Here is an 18,468-nt window from a genome sequence, read left to right as displayed (position 1 = left end):
TTTGGTCATTCTACGCCCCCACCCACCCCTGTGTAAGAAACCGTAACATTTTCTTTGATCCCTCTCTCCTTTCCTATCTTACGTAATATTTAGGCATAATTTTATAGAAAGATTTTAACGAAAATAAATTTTTTTAATGAAACTCTAAAAACTTTAGGTCCAAAATATATAATTACTAATTAGTTAATTAATATGTACTATTATTTATAAAAGACTATATTAACAAATTTAAAAATATAAAAATTTAATGAGTTCGAATGAACAATTTATTTTAAGAACTTTATTTTTTAATTATTAACAATCTTTTTATTATTATCATTAATCAACATCATAATATTCATTTTTATATTAATTTTAATTTTCACAAAAGGACGCAAAAGACTTCGACAGATCGACCAGCTAGTGCACATGTAAACAAAACCTTCATACAAAATAAAACAAGAGAAAATAGAAACCACATTCTCTTGCCTTCACTCATCGCATCAGGTAAATGTTCATCGTAAACAAATTCCGAAAATTATTAAATAGTATATTAAATAAGCAAATAATAATAGTAACAATTATTTAAAAAATCGAAAACGACATTTATTTTCTTCTGCCCGAATTTTCATTTAAACAAGTGATAAATTATTTCTATTTTTCCAACTAAGTGTAGTATGTGGCTGCTGCTAAATAAGAAGTTTGGAAACGACATGGTGGCAGCTATTTGTACGTTTACTCTCTCATTATAAACTCTTCAGGCCCGAGTTGCTGATAGAGCCGCCCTGGTTGCAGAGTTTGTCGCTAGACAGTTTTTGGAATAGAGTACTTCAATCTAATCTACTAATCGCGACTATGAGGCCGGATGGCCGAACGGCCTAGTTGGCAGCCTATCACTCTGGGGGACCCGGAATCCGGACGAGTCGAAAAATTCCCAAGAATTTGTCAGGATGGTCCATTCGTATATGCCGGTCCCTCACCACACGGCAGCTCCATTTTGGGACTCGCCGACCGCATAGTGGGCTTGCTAAAAAAGCCCTCTTAGTGCTCACAGGACTAAGACAAAAAAAAAAAAAAAAAAAAAATGTAACTGTTGTCAAAATGAAACTAATGTTTGAAATTATAAACCCCATTGTGTTGGACATATCTTGGTCTGAGAGTATATTAGTAGTTAATATGAAAAAATTCATAATTTTTTTCGCATCATTTGCCAATAAACAGAAGAATTTCACCGAAAAAGTAACGAGTAATTATATATTTTTTCACCACCAGATGGTGGGAATATAGAATCATTCACGTTGCCAATTCATAATTATTTAGAAACACGAACTAACTTAAAATTTAATAAACAGAAGAATTATTATTACTTATAATTTGATATGAGTTACTTTTCTATAAGTTTTAATTGATTAAAATTTTCAAAAGTTTTTCTTGTCATTTTTGAATTTTATTTTTCATACATTACACACGTGGTGCGAGTTTTTTAATGTCACGTGGTTGCAGCGAGTGATGATCTTTTTTCACTGATATAACCCGTAACTTGTTCCTCTTCCGGATGACCTTTACGAATCACGCCACGATTGACACTCCAGTTTTTCCTTAAAGGCGTAAGTACATTCAATTCAATGTCTAGGTATTTTCCTCTTCTTAACTGACATTAAAGTTCCATTTGTTTGTAGAAGCTGTTTCGTAGTATTGTTTATTGACTGTGATTAATAGGTCATTAAAAATAATAAATGAAAAAATTCTTTTTTATTGCCGTAACCTCGGATATTTTCAAGTTCAAGTACCTTGCATAATTTTAAAATAACTTAAGAATTTTGCAAGCAAAATATTTTTATATATGTATCTAATAAATATAAAAAAGAATTAATTCTAATTGCTAATTAAATTATTTTCTACACTTTAAAGTTGTATATTCAACAGAATTAATTATAATAATTAATTTTTTTTTCAGTTGAGTGTATTTATTTGACATAAAAATGGTTATAAATGTAGGTCATTTTTATTTTCTTATAAACTAAAAATAATTATAATGCTTAATCTTGCATTTTCTATGTATTTTATATTCAATTTATGAAATTCTGTAGGAAGTTGTGTTAGTTTCTGCTGCCAGAACACCTATTGGTGGTTATAGAGGTTGTTTATCGTCAATTCCAGCTGTGAAATTAGGATCTATTGCTATTCAAGCAGCAGTTGAAAGGGCAGGTAAGCAAATTAAATGTATATTTCTGTATACTATACTATTTATATTTTTAGTGTGTTCTTAATAATATAATTTTTTCAATTTTATGTTAATAAACAGTTTTTCTTACAGTTCATAAACTTAATGACACTTTGAGAAATGCTAAATGCTGACAAATGTGATTGAGCTAATTTTCTATATTCCTATTGTTAGTAACATTTAAGGGTAAATGTTTAATAAAATTTGATGTATACTTTCCTCGTGAATTAGAGGATTTTAAGGGAAAATGTTTAATTCTAAAAATGGACACAAAAGGAAAAGACAAGTCTGTCTGCCAGATGACATAGGCACTTTTTCTAGAATTATAAACCGTAAGAAGATAAACTAGAAGAAATTGTTAGTCCAGAACGATCCTTTGTGATGTTTTATTCTAATATTTACTATAAAATCAATTTTTAGATCTTCTTGACCTATGTACTCAAAAAGTGATCCTATTTCAAAAGTTCTTTTTTGACTGCTAGCTAGGAAATATTTTATAATTGCATTTTCTATTTAGTAAACAGTTTACTACTATTCTACAGAATACAATGTTTCATCACTCATATACCTTATATTTCAATGAATAACCACATGTTGATTATAAACATTGCTACACAAGTCTTCTAGTCTCTTAGAAAAATACTAATTTTAAGCACTCTTAAGACAATGTTGAATGTTTTCTATTTTAACTTTTCACTAATTGTCAGAAGTCATTTAGTATTGCAGAAAGCAAGTTTAGGAAAGCCATAAGGAAAGCAATATTTTGAAGGACCACTTCTGTATTTATGTTCCCTTTTCTGGTTTAATTCATATAGAGATAACACAGCTTTAACAGTGTGTTGATAGCTGTGTGACAGAAATAAAATTTTGATAAACGATATAAAATATTACAAATGGCAAGAAAGATATCAGCATTGGATTACAGTTAACATTATTTCACATCAATCACTGAAATGCTTGTATATATAGTAATTGTTCGGCACCATCTTTTTACGTGTATGGAACAACATTTTGTATTGTCACTTACAAAAAGCTGTGAAGGATCTTATGATTCTAAATGTTTATTTTAGATAAATTACTACCTCAACTACCAGTTATTATATTCCAACAATTTTTATTTATAAAATTGCTTGAAAGACAGTATCAGTTCAAACAATTTTCCTTGAAATATAATAAAGCACAGTACATATGAAGTATGTGAATAACATAATGCATTACTTCAGTTTAAATTTCTACTTTAAAGAAATGATAATCTCATTTGTCACTGATTATGATTAATAGCACCAGTTTGTCTTGTGATGAATACTGTAAACATTAAAAATTATATTTTTGAGTTCAATAGTAGACTAAAGATAACTCAAGGAAGCAGTTTTGTTTCTACAAATAGTAGGAAAATGGCAACACGTTTTATTTGAATATTATTGCATAAGCAAAAATATATTAGACCTAACCATTAAATAAAATAAAATTAATATTGTTAGCTAACTTTTTCCACATTTATTTGTAAAACAATAATGCTGTGAAGATTGCTTGACAAGCATTCATTCATGCATTTTTCCTGGTGAGTGGCCTTTTAGAAGTGAGTTTTCCTGCAAAATTTTTTCTATTTGTTCTGAGAAGTACCTTTCTTATTCATATTCTAAATATCTGTGAATAAAGATACATACATAGTATTTGATTGCTCGCTGTTCTTTCGATTAGTTGTAGTCCTTCGGAACTTAGCATAAAAGCTATTATTGAGAACAAGTCACAAGGGATGGAAAAAGTAACTTATTTTCAATAATTTAGAACAGATATGCATTTTGGGCTCTATGCTCCTTGTCAGTCCTTATTTTATTATGTATATCAATAAAAACTATGAAAGAAATTACAGAATGTATCAAATTATATCTAACATACACATACAAAAAATTTTTTTAATGTAATTACCAAAAAATAATTATAGTGACAGCTGGAATAACTAATTATTAAAACTTTGGGTAAAATAAGTAAAACTGAAATAAATTAAAAAGTAAGTAAATAAATAAATAGAATAAAATGATGATAAAAAATAATAAGAGGGTATACCTGTAGAAATAAAATTATTTTGGTTAAAATTTATAAAAAAAAAATTGACTAATAAAGGTAGAAAATCTTTAAAACCGATAAAAACTGGTTAAAAACAAGGTGTAAAAGGTTTCACTGTGTGTTTATCAGGAAGTCTGATACTTTGTCTTGTCTGTTTGGTTCATCTGGAGATTTCAGCCACCTGGGCTATTTTCTCCGAAGTGCTGCCGCCTGGTGGTTAGCTAAAGCGTTCCATTTGTCTTATATACGCTTCCAAGGCTGCAATGTGTTGGTTCACCAGTATATTGGCCGTCGGCCAGTAGATTGGAGTTAAAGTATGAGTGAGGTCGGGATTGATGGATAGGTTTTTGCCGAGGGTATGTCTGGGTCCTCTGTAACTTAGGCAGTGGAGCCAATAGTGATGAGGTGTTTCTTCTGTGCCACAATTAGGACACGCCGGCGAGTCGCAAAGGTGGCAGGAGCCTGATACTTTGTTTGATACAGTGGATTAAAAAGGGAGGAGAGGAGAACATCTTAAAAGGGACTCTTCTTATTTTGGTACTAATGGTTGCCAGATCTCACTGATGACAATGCCAGTATTTAAATTTATTCTATGAATTTTGTTTAATTAAATAACTTCAATATGTTCAAAAAATTTTCTTTTAACAATAAATTTTCTTTTTTTTAAGAATTCTGATGCTGTCAAGTGAGATCTCACAACTGGCATGATTGCAGTGCGTGGCGACTGCTAAGTTGGCGTAATCATACTTCACAGCCCTTACATGCTCTCTTATTCTAATTTTTAACATTCTATCCAACTCACCTATGTAATAATATTTTGGTTGACAAGTACAAGTGAAGCTGTAAACTAAATAATTATTTAATAATATATTTATTTTACTATTAATTGATTCTTTGATTTTTAAGAAATTTCTCATTCCATTGTTGTTTTATTATGTGTGGGGTAAGAATATTATTATATGGTGTTAATATTTTTTAGATGTTTTTAAAAATTATCAAGATATAATATAGTTTTTTGTAAATTATTTGTGTTTTAGACATCTGTTGTTTTATAGTGTGATTACATAGCCATTTGTTAATAATTTTGTTGGGGTAGTTATTTAATTAAAAAATGCAATATATATTTTTGATTCCTATGTATTGGTCTACAATATCACTTGTAAGCAGGCCCATCTTTGGTACGTGCGAGGCCCTGGGCCAATAAAAGCTTAGAGACCCCCTTAAGGAATTCGTAATGGAGGGTTAATGTTCATAAATTTTTTTCAATTAGCTTTCTCTGCTAAACATTTTTCATTTTTTACATTTCATTTAATTGAAAGAATTAATTACGGTAAGCAATTATCTCATTGAATAAAATTTTTGAACTACTATTAATTACCGTATTTTACGGACTATAAGACACACTTTTTTCTTCGAAAAATTGCCTCCAAAATTCAGGTGCGTCTTATAGTCCGTAGCGTCTTATAGGTATTTTTTTAAAAGATTGCTTAAAAATTAAGTTGCGTCTTATAGTCAATGGCGTCTTATAGTCCGTAAAATACGGTAGATGTACAGTACATTTATTTAATTATCAAATTTTTATTCGAAACTTCTATATGTAAATGTTTGGGTAAAAATAAGTAGCCTAACCAGGAAGTATACTTACCAACACTTTGTAAATTTTTTGTTAAGATTAATTGAATCGAATTTGATAGTTAAAATTTTTCATAATATCAGTATTTACTTATCAAAAAATACAAGCCGCTTATCAAAAAATAAGTGATTACTTTACACTTCTTACTGAATTGCACAAATTAGATAAAAAGGATATTATATAAGCATGTGAAACACTAGCTTATATAATATCCTTACGATATACTATGTACGATGCCGATATTTGTGTAACAAGTTTGATAACAGAATGTTTACATTTCAAACATATTTCAGAAATAAAATTGAGTGAGGTATCAATACCTAATTTATATTTGGAAATTAAAAATAATTCTTTAGTTTGAACATTTCCAAATGTTGAAATTTGTTTCCATATTTATTTGTTTTATGATAACGAATTGCACTGGGAAACGTTCTTTTTCTAAATTAAAATACGATAAACATAATTACCAAAGTACAATGTTGCAACATCGGTTGAACTATCTTTCAATCATAAATATTGAGTTTGATTTATTAAACAAATTAAATTTTGATGAGTTAGTTAATGACTTTGCTGGAAAAAAAAATAGAAAAAAAAACTTTAGATTCATTGTCCATTGTTAACTAAAGTTGATTCTAATTTCATTTCTTAATTTAAGTTGTCAGAAAAACATGTTTCATATTGTTATATTTATGTTTAATAAAATTTTTCAAACATATCGTTTGATTGTTTACTGTTTATAATTTTATTACTTGTTGCTCTATTCAATTTTGCATATTTTCAAGGTTTCAAATGTTAGGAGGTCCCTGGGCCCGGCAGGCCCACGCGTAAAGATGGGCCTGCTTGTAAGTAATTTAATTTTGTTTATGTACATATTGAATATGTTTTTTTTATACGAGGGTGGATCAAATATAAATGGTAACTTTTTTTAGACATTTATTGATTAATAATATACACAAGTGAAAACTTTAGTCCTTTTCTACATATTGTCTTGCAAGCTCTATACACTTTTGCCAATGATTTGGAAGCTTCAATACTCCTCTTTCATAAAAAGATTGAGAGCAAATTCTGAGCCAATTGTACACGTGCTCCTCGACCTTCTTGCTTGCGAATCATTTTCCTCCAAGTGATTCCTTCAAGGGTGTGAACAAAAAATAGCCATGGGGACAAGTCTGGACGTTTGAGGGTTTTCCAGCCCATTCCTTCCAATTTATTCTTTGTCAAGAACGCAGTGTGAGGCCTGGCATTGTCATGAAGAAGGATGACATTTCTGATAGGCATACCTTGTCTTTTGCTTCAATAGGTGACTTTTGCCAACTGTAACAACTGACAGTAGTAAGCCGCATTCACTATTTGTCGACTGTGAAGAAAATCAATGAGTGAAACTCCCCTTGAGTCAAAAAAAATTGTTGCAAGAACTTTTCCAGCTGAGAGATGAGTTTTGGCCTTCACTGGGCAGCCTTCATTTTTCCTTCGCCACTCTTTACTTGCCATTTTCAATTTGGGAATGTAATGATCTCATCACATGTGATAATACAACTTAAAAAAATCCTCTTCTTGTCGAAATTGATTCGGAAGTCTTTCAGCAATCTCCAACCTGACCTGTTTTTGATTTCCGGTCGACAACCTCGGAATCCATTGGGCACTAATTTTTGTGAAGCTAAGATGATCAGTGATAACAGGTTGAACACTTCCATGGCTGATACCCACTTCTGATGAGATTTCAACAGTTAACCGGCGATCATGTTCAATAAGCTCTTGAATGGCACGGATGTCATCCGTAAGGCTCATCCTTGGGCGTTGATCATGACCTTCGTTTTCGACACGTTCTGGCCCACGTATACACACAATTCTGAGACATTGTACTGTCCCCAAACTGTGCCTTCAATTGACTAAAAATTTCCGAGGTTTTAACACCCTCATTAGTTAAAAACATTATGATGTGTTATGCAACAGATGAATGTATATTTTGCTCAGTCATGGCTGTACTGACAACAGAACTGAGTGCGCTCATTAACCAAGCCAGTTCCCCCACTCCTCACAAACCAAACATCAACTGCCTTCTACATCATCTAGCTAGGAACTGTGTGTTAAGCAGAATAGCAAAATTACCATTTATATTTGATCCATCCCTGTACATATGTGCACTGGCATAGAAATTGATGAATTTTCTGATGTCATATGGTTTAATGTATTCTTTTAAAAGTAATAAAATTATGATATTTTTAAACTGTGATATCTAAAAAGTTTAATCTACCATTATTTTCATTTTCTATTTCAAAGTATATATTTTGGATATTGGTGTATTGAAGCATAATTGTGAGTCGGTTAATTTCATGTTATAAACAACAAAGCAATCAAAATAACAGCGAAAATTGCACCATGAAGGTTTTTGATAATGTCATCAGTTTTTATCATACAAAATTTAGCATGTTTGAACCAGTGACCCATAAAGAAGGCCCATAAAGATGCCTTCTAATTGTCTAAAAAATTACCATTACAAATAAAATAATTATTAACTAAAACAAATTCAATAAGTTGAGTCATCCAGTTGTCACATTTTTATTTCTACAGGTTATTCCAGCTGTCACTGTAATTAATTTTAGGAAATTATATTTTAAAAACTTTTGTACACATGTTAAATTTAATTTAATACATTCTATGATTTCAATAAAATAAAGACTGAAGAGGTGCATAGAGCCCAAAATGCATATCCATTCTAAATTATAGAATAAAAATCTACTTTTTCCATCAAAAGGAGTGTTCCTGTGTGATATATTCTCAATAGCAACCTTATGCAAAGTTCCAAAGATACAATTATAATTACATTAACATGGTAAATTAACATAACAATACTATGTAACATTTGAAAATTTTATATGTTTACATATGTATAGTTTAATTCAAGTGGCTGTAAACCCATCTGATTTATTTGGCTGTGCTCCTGTACAGTATATTTATGCTTTCATTCTCATTACATAAACTGAGGCTACTGCTATGTTTTCACACTAACTGCAGCTAATAGGCATACTGCTGTTTGAAAAAAGAATATCATTTAGAATTTCTTCAGCTTATCCCTGTAGCCTACTTTGATTTGTACCTTGTTGTGGAATTGGTTTAACATCAGTCTGCTTCAAATATTTTGATTGTTATAAATTTTAAGTTTCCAATATCAAAAACCAAGAAGAATGATGTCATTACTCAGTAAAATAATTATAATCTGTTAAAATTTGTGTTAATTTGTACTGCGATTTCTATTGTGGTGTTAGAGCAATTGATAGGCATTAACAATGTAATGTACAGTTACTAACTTAGAACTTACACAGATGAACTAGCTACTGTGGTTATTCAGCTAAATTAATCAATGCATTTTTAACAGCGAGTAAAGTTTAAAGAATAATGTTTTTAATATTATAGTGGGCCATCTTTACACATGGACAGTTGAAAATGGAATTATTCTACTTTCAACTGTTAACTGGGTTGAAAATACAGTCGACTCTGCATAAGTTGACACCCGGATAACTCATCACCGTAGGTTAGTCATTTTCTGTGGTCCCAGCTGACTTACATAGGCAATAATGTTATTAATGTTAACAAACTTGGTTTACTCGACATCGTTTAATTCGTCACCACTGGATAAATCAACATACTTTTTCTGTTTCGCACTTTTTTGACGTCTGATAAGTCGACTCCCCTCCTGAAAAAATGAGTTCACACCGTACAATAAGCTGTGTGGTGTGAACTCATTTTTCAGGGGGAGGAGTCGACTTATTAGAATTCTAAAGAGTGTGAAACAGAAAGTGTGTTGTTTTTATCCCGTGGTCAGAGTTAAACAATGTCGAGTAAACAGAGTTTTTTAAGGTTAATAACATTAATGCCTATGTAAGTCAGCCGGGACCACAAAAAATTTACTACGTAACCGAGTGACGAGTTATCTGGGTGTCGACTTATGCGGAGTCGACTGTATTAGCATTCTACTTTATCCATTGTTAAAGGTACTGTACATTGATTAATTCAGCACGAACTATGTCGTAATATGTAAATTGATAAATTCTTATAAATTTTAATTTGTGTAAAAGATTTTATATATATAAGTATTAGCAAAAAAAATGCCAATATATAAAAATCTAATTAAATTTTTTATTAAATATTTAAATATATAATTTAAATACATGATCAAAATGTTATGATAATTCTATTCTTAGACAATGTTTATTCATAATTTGTATACTGATTACAAAAAGTTGATATGCTGTATTTACTAAGAAATAAAAACACTTTTGTATTATTATTATTATTACTATTATAGGAATTTCTAAAGATTTGATTCAAGAAGTGTTTATGGGAAATGTTTTACAGGCTTCTTGTGGTCAAGCACCTGCTCGTCAAGCTGCTCTGGGTGCAGGTATTATGAATTTCTATATTTTCTTTATTTACACAAGGTTTAAAAATTTTGGTCTGGTAATTGAAATGTTTGTTATTATAACTTCACTTGAAATAACCTTAATATTTGTTAACTCTACTTTTTTTATGATTAAAATTTTATACTATTCTCTATAAAATAGGCCTTTCTCTTTCGACATGCTGCACCACTGTGAATAAAGTATGTGCCTCTGGATTGAAAGCAATAAGTATTGGGTGTCAAACTTTAATGTTGAATCAACAGGTATTCCTGTTCTTAATTTTTTTACTGTTACAATTAAATTTTTGAGTTACCTAGGTGACACAATTTTTTTTAATGGATAAAAATTAAGAAACTTTGTGCATTCACTTCTCTTTGTGATTATGTTTTAGTGATTAATCATGTATTTGTAATAAATACAATCAACCAAAATTATAAGATGAAATCAGTTGCCAACTAGCTTCACAGTAGGTGACCATCTTTGTCATCTGATACTATACAATATGAAACCTACCAGTGAAGCCCTGGAAATTCAAGTCAAAGTGCATTATTAGAATTGCACATAACAAACACAACTGCATTGAAAATTTACAAAGACAACTGAAGTATGCTTACAGATACAAATTGTCCTAGCCATTGAAGTAAATGAAAAATCCCAATGAAGTAAATTTACATTGTTCATTCTTTCATATCAATCAATCGATACTTAACTAAAGTGGTTTTCTGATTAAGGAACCTTTTAAGTGGCAAAGTCAACTGACACTGTATTTGCATATGGGGATCTGAAAATCCTCATGGTGTGTGAACACATTTGTGATAGTGCAAAATTGGTAAGTTTCTTCACTACAAAATCGTGCATCTCTATTTTTTTGCAGAAAACATTTATTAAATATGTTTATTTGTATTTGTTGGACTTATATGTCCTTTTTTTCAACTTTAGGAGTTGCATCCTCATTTAATACTCCAGCATGAATAATTCATTGAGTCCAAACCTTTTCATTGAGGTTTGGACATTCATGCCAAGTTGAATGAAGCTTTCCTAGAGAGATGGATAGGCAAAGAAGGCAGTGTATCCCATGGCCTCCCCGATCACTGGACATTACACTTCTGGGTTTTTTTTCTTGTGAGCTACATTAAAAATCACATCAACTTCAAGACATTACTAAGTTAGTTTAGATTAGTTGTTCTGAAAAACAATCATTACAGACATGGTGAAAAGTGTATGACATGAAATTGAATATTAGTCAGCTATGTGCTATGTTGCAACCTACTAATGGTGCTCATGTAGAAGTGTAATGGAACCTTAACATTTCTAACCATGCCATACACAAAGGTGGTGAACAGGTACTCTTATGAGGCATTGGAAGCGTCATCACAATGAAAGATGCTTTGTTTGAATGCTGCAGAAGTAATTCTCTTAATCACATATGCCTATTACTCTTATCTTTCAATGCTAATAATTCTGCTTTTGTTATAAGAGAGTTATCTTTGTTTTCTGTATTATGTTTCCACTTTTGTATGATGTTTTCAAATTCTTTTTTACTGGAATCTTGTGGTGATTTTGTAACATCTGGTATCACAGTTACAACAGAATAATCAATTCTGAGTTTACTAAGTAAAACAGCCATATTGCATTGTATCTGTCTAATTCATTTTTCTTACTTGTAAGCTTCAAATATTTGCTTTAGCAACTTCCCCACTGAGATCGTGTAATAAGCAAATAAGGAATCAGCATTGTTAATCCTCCATCATCATATAACCACCAGACATCTATTGTGCCTTTCTTTTGCTTTCATTGGAACTGATTAGCAGACGACAATACCTCTTTTGGAATATCTTTTACTGGGCTTTTCAGATATTGAGAATTATTTATAACAGATGGGCTTTGACCAAGAGGATTGTGAGACACTCCTTCTGACTTCTGTATTCTCTGTACTGATGGAGTTGAAGGTGGTGATGATTCTCTTGAACTTACAGCTTGTGACAACTGAAAACATGATATATTTCTTCTGCAATGGTATTTTCAGGAATACCTATTTGCACAGGGAAACTTGAATTTTTATCATTTGTAATAGGTATTGCAAGTTCTTCTGCATCAGCATATTCTGAATAATCTAATCCTTCTTTCAATCTCAAGATTCCAAGTGACATATGCATATCAAAAGCATCATGAATAACATTAAAATATTCAAGTACTTCACTAGGTTCACATTCTTGCCAGTTTGATTTATATCCCATTAAAATGGAAAACTTTTGGTGCACTGACTAAACTACTCAATGCTGATGAAAGCGTGGCAGCAAAAATACGTGCATATATTAATGGATCAAAAGCAGCAACTAATTTCATTGTTTGATAATATGGAATTAATCCGTAAGGGCACACTCCCTTTTCTCCTAAACTGCAGTTTCTCAGAAGATGTAAAGTGTTGTTATTAACAAATTCTATTATTCCATTAGCATCTCTATAAACTGTACATCCAGCTGCTACAGCAAATAATAAATATGGTATTGTTGTGAGTAATATGCTAAAAGTGTTCCTCTAGGTATAGATTTCTGAGGATCTTTTAAATCACCAGATGTGTTTGCTCCTGCAAGTATACCTGTTGCAGCTGGGAAAAATACTGCAAAAACTGAGAAAAAATCTTCACCGTCTCTAAACCCTGGGATAAAATTTTCTGCTACAAGCTCAAGATTCCATCCTACAAATCCCTGAGCTATTTGAGCATCTGTAGGTGTAAGAAGGCTACCAATTGGATAAACGTCTTGATTCAAAATCTGATTTTGTTAATTTTGATATTGAGAAGTGAACAAAAGAGAGTACTTGTTAAAAACTATTTTTTATAAATTTGTTTGTAAATTTAAGAAATAATATAAAATCAAAATACAAATGGAAAAATTTTAATCTTTTAACTGTAGGAAATAGTTGTAGCAGGAGGTATGGAAAGTATGTCGAATGCACCATATTATTTGCCTCGTGGAGATACTCCATTTGGTAGTATAACGTTGAAGGTATGATACTGTTTATTTGAAATATTTACCAGTTTTTAATTAAACTATTGAAGCAACACACTCCAGAAAATATATTAATAGGACTTATTACACTGTTATAGTTTCTAATTAGCAAAGAGAGGAAATCTTAGTCAAAAGTCAAAATAAAATATCTTCATTTTTATCTATACACTCTTTGTGTGTTTCAGGCTTGAAGACTCCGCTTCAACAGGTTTACGACATTCTATAACAATTGTATAAAATCTTTTTAAAACAATGATATTACACCCGACAATAATATTTAAAATAAGACAAAATTACTTACATTTTCTTTATTGTCTAATATTAATACAACACTAATACCAATATAAAGTATCTAAAAAACAATGTGTAACATACCTATCTTAACATTTAATTCTCAGCTACTGCTGAATTTGCATAATTTACTTTGATTGCTCTGATACGTTCCTTTATATGTATTTTAAATTTTCTTTTTGTTTCACCTATGTATATTTTTTCTTGTCCACGAAAAGAATTTGAAGAGAATATACTACTACTATTTCCTCTATTATTTCTATAATGTTCTATAGTATTTTAAGTAAATTTTTTTGGGGTGTATTAAATTTATTTTATTATATATAATAGTTTTTTTACTCTCAAATAATTTAAGAGTAAATTAATTTAATTTCACACACTTTTTTTATCATCATTAAATCATTTATTTCTATTTTCTAAATAGAAAACCAGAAAAAAGAAATACTACAAATAGTAAAAATATTTGTTTAATGATCACCCTAAAAATTTATTAGATTAAATGGATAAATAAAGTAGTGAAAAACAAAAATAGAAATTGAATTAAGCTATGTATGCTTGCTATATCACACATGGGCTGAAAAAGTTTAGCCATACCTGTCCTATGTTGTATTATGAAAACTGCAAGTAATAAACTGTACCGACTGTCCACACTTAGGCTTACTTTCCAGATTTCTTCCTCGATCCCCAGTTTTCCTGGGAGCTGCAGTGTACTTTGCTAAGAGTCCAAGAAGCAGAGAAACACAAATACAGTAAATCTGTGAGGATTTAAGGAATATGCATCTATTCATATTGGATGCCTGGATTCAGTGGATTTTAACTGTTATCAGGGGGTGAGAAGCAAGCACACTACCTCTATACCACTGGAGCCAAGACCTCTCCTTTAGACTAAACTACTTTTATATATAATGTTTCTGAGAGAGTGAAAACCTTGTTTTATGTTGTACACAGTAACTAAATAAGTTTGTAGGCAAATTTGTATCTCATGATCAATCCAGGGTTAGTTTTTCTATCATAGCACATTTTGGGTATGTTGCGTGACATATACTGTGACTTAGTATATTTAAAAAACATTACAAAAACACTGGATAGAATCTGTTTCTAAGAATGAAACTTTAGAAGTTAGTTTAGAAATAAATTCAGTGTGAAATTTCTAATATACTGTACTTACTGATTTTATAGCTTTTTTAAAATAGTTTCTATATTTTTATTTTTGTAATTGATTTTTAAAGGAATTTTCATTATGTTGTTCTAGGATGGAATGGAAAGTGATGGTTTGACTGATGCTTATGGTGCTGGCTCAATGGTAGGTTTTTAATATTTTAAATAAATAAAAGATAAAAGGAATAACAGGTAAATTAATTAAATTTTACAGTGAAGAATAAATGTAATTTTCATCCTCTAATGATTTGTTAGCTTCTCTCCCATTTAAAATTCATAAGAATTATTCAGTACAGAATAATAGTGATCTATAGTAAAGATCAAACTTAGAATCACAGTATATTTTCATCAAGAACCTCTGTTATGTATTTTCAACATATTCATAGATATGAAACTATATTAGATATGCTTACTAATACTGATATATCAGCATATCAGAATGTTCCTGATATTGAAATCAATTTATTTTACAAATTGACGTTTCAATCTTTTATTTTTTTTATAGTCACTATCAACAAATGAAAGATTAGAGTGTTGGTTTGTCAAGGTTACCAATATATCAGGAACATTCCAATACACTGATATTTTGTATGGTCGTGATCTTTAGACTATCGAGAAAAGGAAAATCGGACATCAGTTTGTAAAACAGACAGACTTCAATACAGGGAATTCTGATATACTGTTACCAATATAGGTATCAGTTCAATGTGGGTTACATCTCCAGCATTAACATTATTTATTCATATTTAATTTAATATTTGCTTTGCAGTTTAACTATAATCATGAAATAATTCAGAAATTTAACACAGTAGAGCATGATTTATCCGAATCAATTAGGGACTGGGGTTGTTCGGATAACCGATTATGTACGAAAAAATATATTAACCTATTCGATGTTGAAATTTTTCTCCATTGCGTGTCGCGTCGTGTTGAATTTTCATCAATTTTAAGCCTAACGAAAATTTTTATAATAATAATCGAGGCTATTGTATCATTAAAAATTATTTATTTATTTTGTACAAACAAAATAAATATATTGAAAAATATAAAAACAAAAAAATTATACTTTTAGAAGTTAATCTAGTATCAAAAACGTTTGATTCAGCACGACGCAGTCCAACTGGAAGGCTTTCGGATAAATGACGCTCTACTGTAATAATAAATGATAACCTAATGGTGAAAATTTTGTATTGGAAATATTAAATATTTTTAATAATATGATGTTAAATTCCTCATAACATATATTTCTTAATAGAATAAAATGTATTTTTAGGGAAACTGTGCAGAAGCCGTCGCAAAGAAATATAACATAACTCGACAAGAGCAAGATGAATATGCTATAACCAGTTACAAAAGAAGTGCTCAAGCAATTGAAGTAAGAAGGATTTAACGGTTTTAAAATTTATTTACTTTTCAGTAAAATAATTTAAATATTTAATATTTAAAATATAATGTGACCTCACTATGACATTCAAACTGAATGTTGTTAAGAGGTCATATTACATTTTAATTTAAATATTATATTGTAGCTTCAATGTTGTAATAAACCTCATTACAACTTTCTTTCTAAATTGTGATTTACATAATCATTGAATTCATTCAGTTGAATCTATGCAATTCATTATATATTTATCCTTCTGTTAATAAAAGTGTGCTTAGATTAAAATATATGCATAAGATTTCCTGCTATTTTATTTTGTTTTAATTGAAGCATAGAAGCTATAGAGTTTTGAAAAATAATTTCACATTCAATACAAACTTATTTTTCAAGGAAAATTTAAAAAATTACTACTAGTAAATAGTGAATTTTGTATGGGTTGAAAATAATTTTTGGATTCAATTGAAAATTATAGTTTATATCAATTATTTGTAGTCTTTAAACAGACAGCAACTATTGTTAACCATTTTATCCATATTGTGAGAGCCCAGACCTGATGAAAATTTTGAAAAAAACAAAATTTTCTTAAATTGGTTTAAATCCCAGCAAAAAAATTTCAATTTAATTACTAGAGAATTAATTACCAGATTGCATCTTTCACCCCGGAGTCACGTCCTTTTCGGTGACACTTTCGATGTGTCATCGGGAACTAACTACAAATATTCACCATTGGTCAAAAATGGTAACAAGGCCAAAAGAAAGGCACAAACAGTGAGGGGGATGACCCCAGAATAAGAGAATGGGTTTGATGATGACATGGGGCGTTCACCAATTCACCTCCTTTTCGTGTGAGTGTAGTTTAACTGGGTTCTGTTGCCAATCCCTTCCACCATCATTTGCTGTAGACTCCTTAGCAATGAACATTTGATAGTGAACTGTACCATCAACCTAGGATCCATAAGAGCCTAACTCTACCAACCTATCTGAAACCTTTCCACCGCGTCGTCGGGATGTTTTATGACCTCAAGACTTCAATCAAGTCGCTTCGACTCAAGGTATTTAGCATTGTGCATAAAAATGTATGCGCTCTCTCTCGGCTAGGAACCCGTTAAAACAGTACCTGCTAGTATAAAGCCTAATCAATTATGTTACGCTCTATAAGCCTTCAGTATGTTACGCTATATAAAAGCTATAACAGAACTCTGTTATCTTATGTATGTGTAAAAGTTTACATAAATAAATGGGTATTATTAAAAATAGTTCTGCTGACATGCACAAAGGTAGGTGGTTTCTTTAAATTTTTGGGCTCTGAGTATCAAGTCTTCAAAATGCAAAAAATAAGGGAGTCAAAATTTGACCAATCACTATACTTTGCCGTTACATTCTATAACAGCTGAGAAATTAAAATCATATAACAGAAAGAAAACATAAATATTTTTTGTATGAATCTATATAGATTCTAAATGACTGAGGAGGTTGAGGTATCAGCCTACCACCTGCATTTGAATTCAGGCAAATAACTCCAAAAATTTCCTATGGCTGGTCTGTTCCAGATGTGTTGGCCATCATCTCTCACCATCCAGTGACTTATAAGTTATTTAAATATATTAATTATTAAAATCAGATTTTTTTTATCGAGCAATATATTTTATTGATAGGACCAAAAATATTTTGAGAATTTACTTTTTTTTAATAAAAATATCTTAATTTTCTTAATGATTTTTTAATGGAGTTTTGATTTTATTACTTGAAACAGGACAGATCTGCTTTCTCCTAGCAGTTTTATGATCTGTCATAAGCTTATACACATTTCAAATGGTTCTGTTGCAAATGATTTTCTGTAGTTTAATTTGCATTTTTATTACTACTATTATTTTCTTTCTATTATTAGAGAAAAACAGGTGCATCAGAGTCAAATCAACCATATTGGTATGACGTGAGGAGCTGTCATACTAATATGGCAGCTCCTCTCCTCGCACGTGATCTCGGGCTGTGGTGTTTTTACAGTAGCCTACCCATAATAATACTTTTCTTAGGTTTCTTAATTTAAATATTTTATTTTATCTTACAACAGTCAGGTGAAATGAAACAAGAAATTGTATCAGTTACAATTCCCGGAAAGAAAGGGAAACCTGACGTGATCATAAGTGAGGACGAAGAGTACAAACGTGTGGATTTTGAAAAATTAAAGAGACTACCTCCTGCTTTTGATAAAAATAATGGTAATTATGATGATAAAATATTTTTTGTTTGAAATTTTTTTTAAAAGCTTCAAAAAAACTATTAAAATAAATACAAGGTGAGTCTCAAAAGTAAGTGTACCAAAA

General features: G+C 30.5%; 1 protein-coding gene and 1 pseudogene across 2 annotated transcripts in view; one reads left to right on the top strand and one right to left on the bottom strand.

The window, feature by feature from the left end:
* The first annotated feature begins 1,466 nt into the window (after window positions 1–1,466).
* LOC136988979 (acetyl-CoA acetyltransferase, mitochondrial-like) overlaps window positions 1,467–18,468 on the top strand; it is a 28,330-nt gene continuing 11,328 nt past the window's right edge. For both annotated transcript variants that reach the window (XM_067286998.1, XM_067287005.1), the window contains exons 1-9: window positions 1,467–1,586; window positions 1,937–1,973; window positions 2,070–2,187; window positions 10,210–10,305; window positions 10,466–10,566; window positions 13,219–13,311; window positions 14,858–14,908; window positions 16,037–16,138; window positions 18,216–18,363. In XM_067286998.1, coding sequence (XP_067143099.1) covers window positions 1,962–1,973; window positions 2,070–2,187; window positions 10,210–10,305; window positions 10,466–10,566; window positions 13,219–13,311; window positions 14,858–14,908; window positions 16,037–16,138; window positions 18,216–18,363 — 721 coding nt within the window. In that variant the 5' untranslated portion in view covers window positions 1,467–1,586; window positions 1,937–1,961. The remainder of the gene's footprint in view (window positions 1,587–1,936; window positions 1,974–2,069; window positions 2,188–10,209; window positions 10,306–10,465; window positions 10,567–13,218; window positions 13,312–14,857; window positions 14,909–16,036; window positions 16,139–18,215; window positions 18,364–18,468) is intronic.
* Window positions 11,583–12,540, bottom strand: LOC136989074 (bumetanide-sensitive sodium-(potassium)-chloride cotransporter-like; annotated as a pseudogene).

The sequence above is a fragment of the Centruroides vittatus genome, unplaced genomic scaffold (genome assembly GCF_030686945.1).
Source record: "Centruroides vittatus isolate TY-2023 unplaced genomic scaffold, ASM3068694v2 contig_1276, whole genome shotgun sequence".
In the NCBI taxonomy this organism is placed as follows: Eukaryota; Metazoa; Arthropoda; class Arachnida; order Scorpiones; family Buthidae; genus Centruroides; species Centruroides vittatus.
Note: the sequence above shows the minus strand (reverse complement) of the source record. Positions and strands in the feature narration are given on the sequence as shown.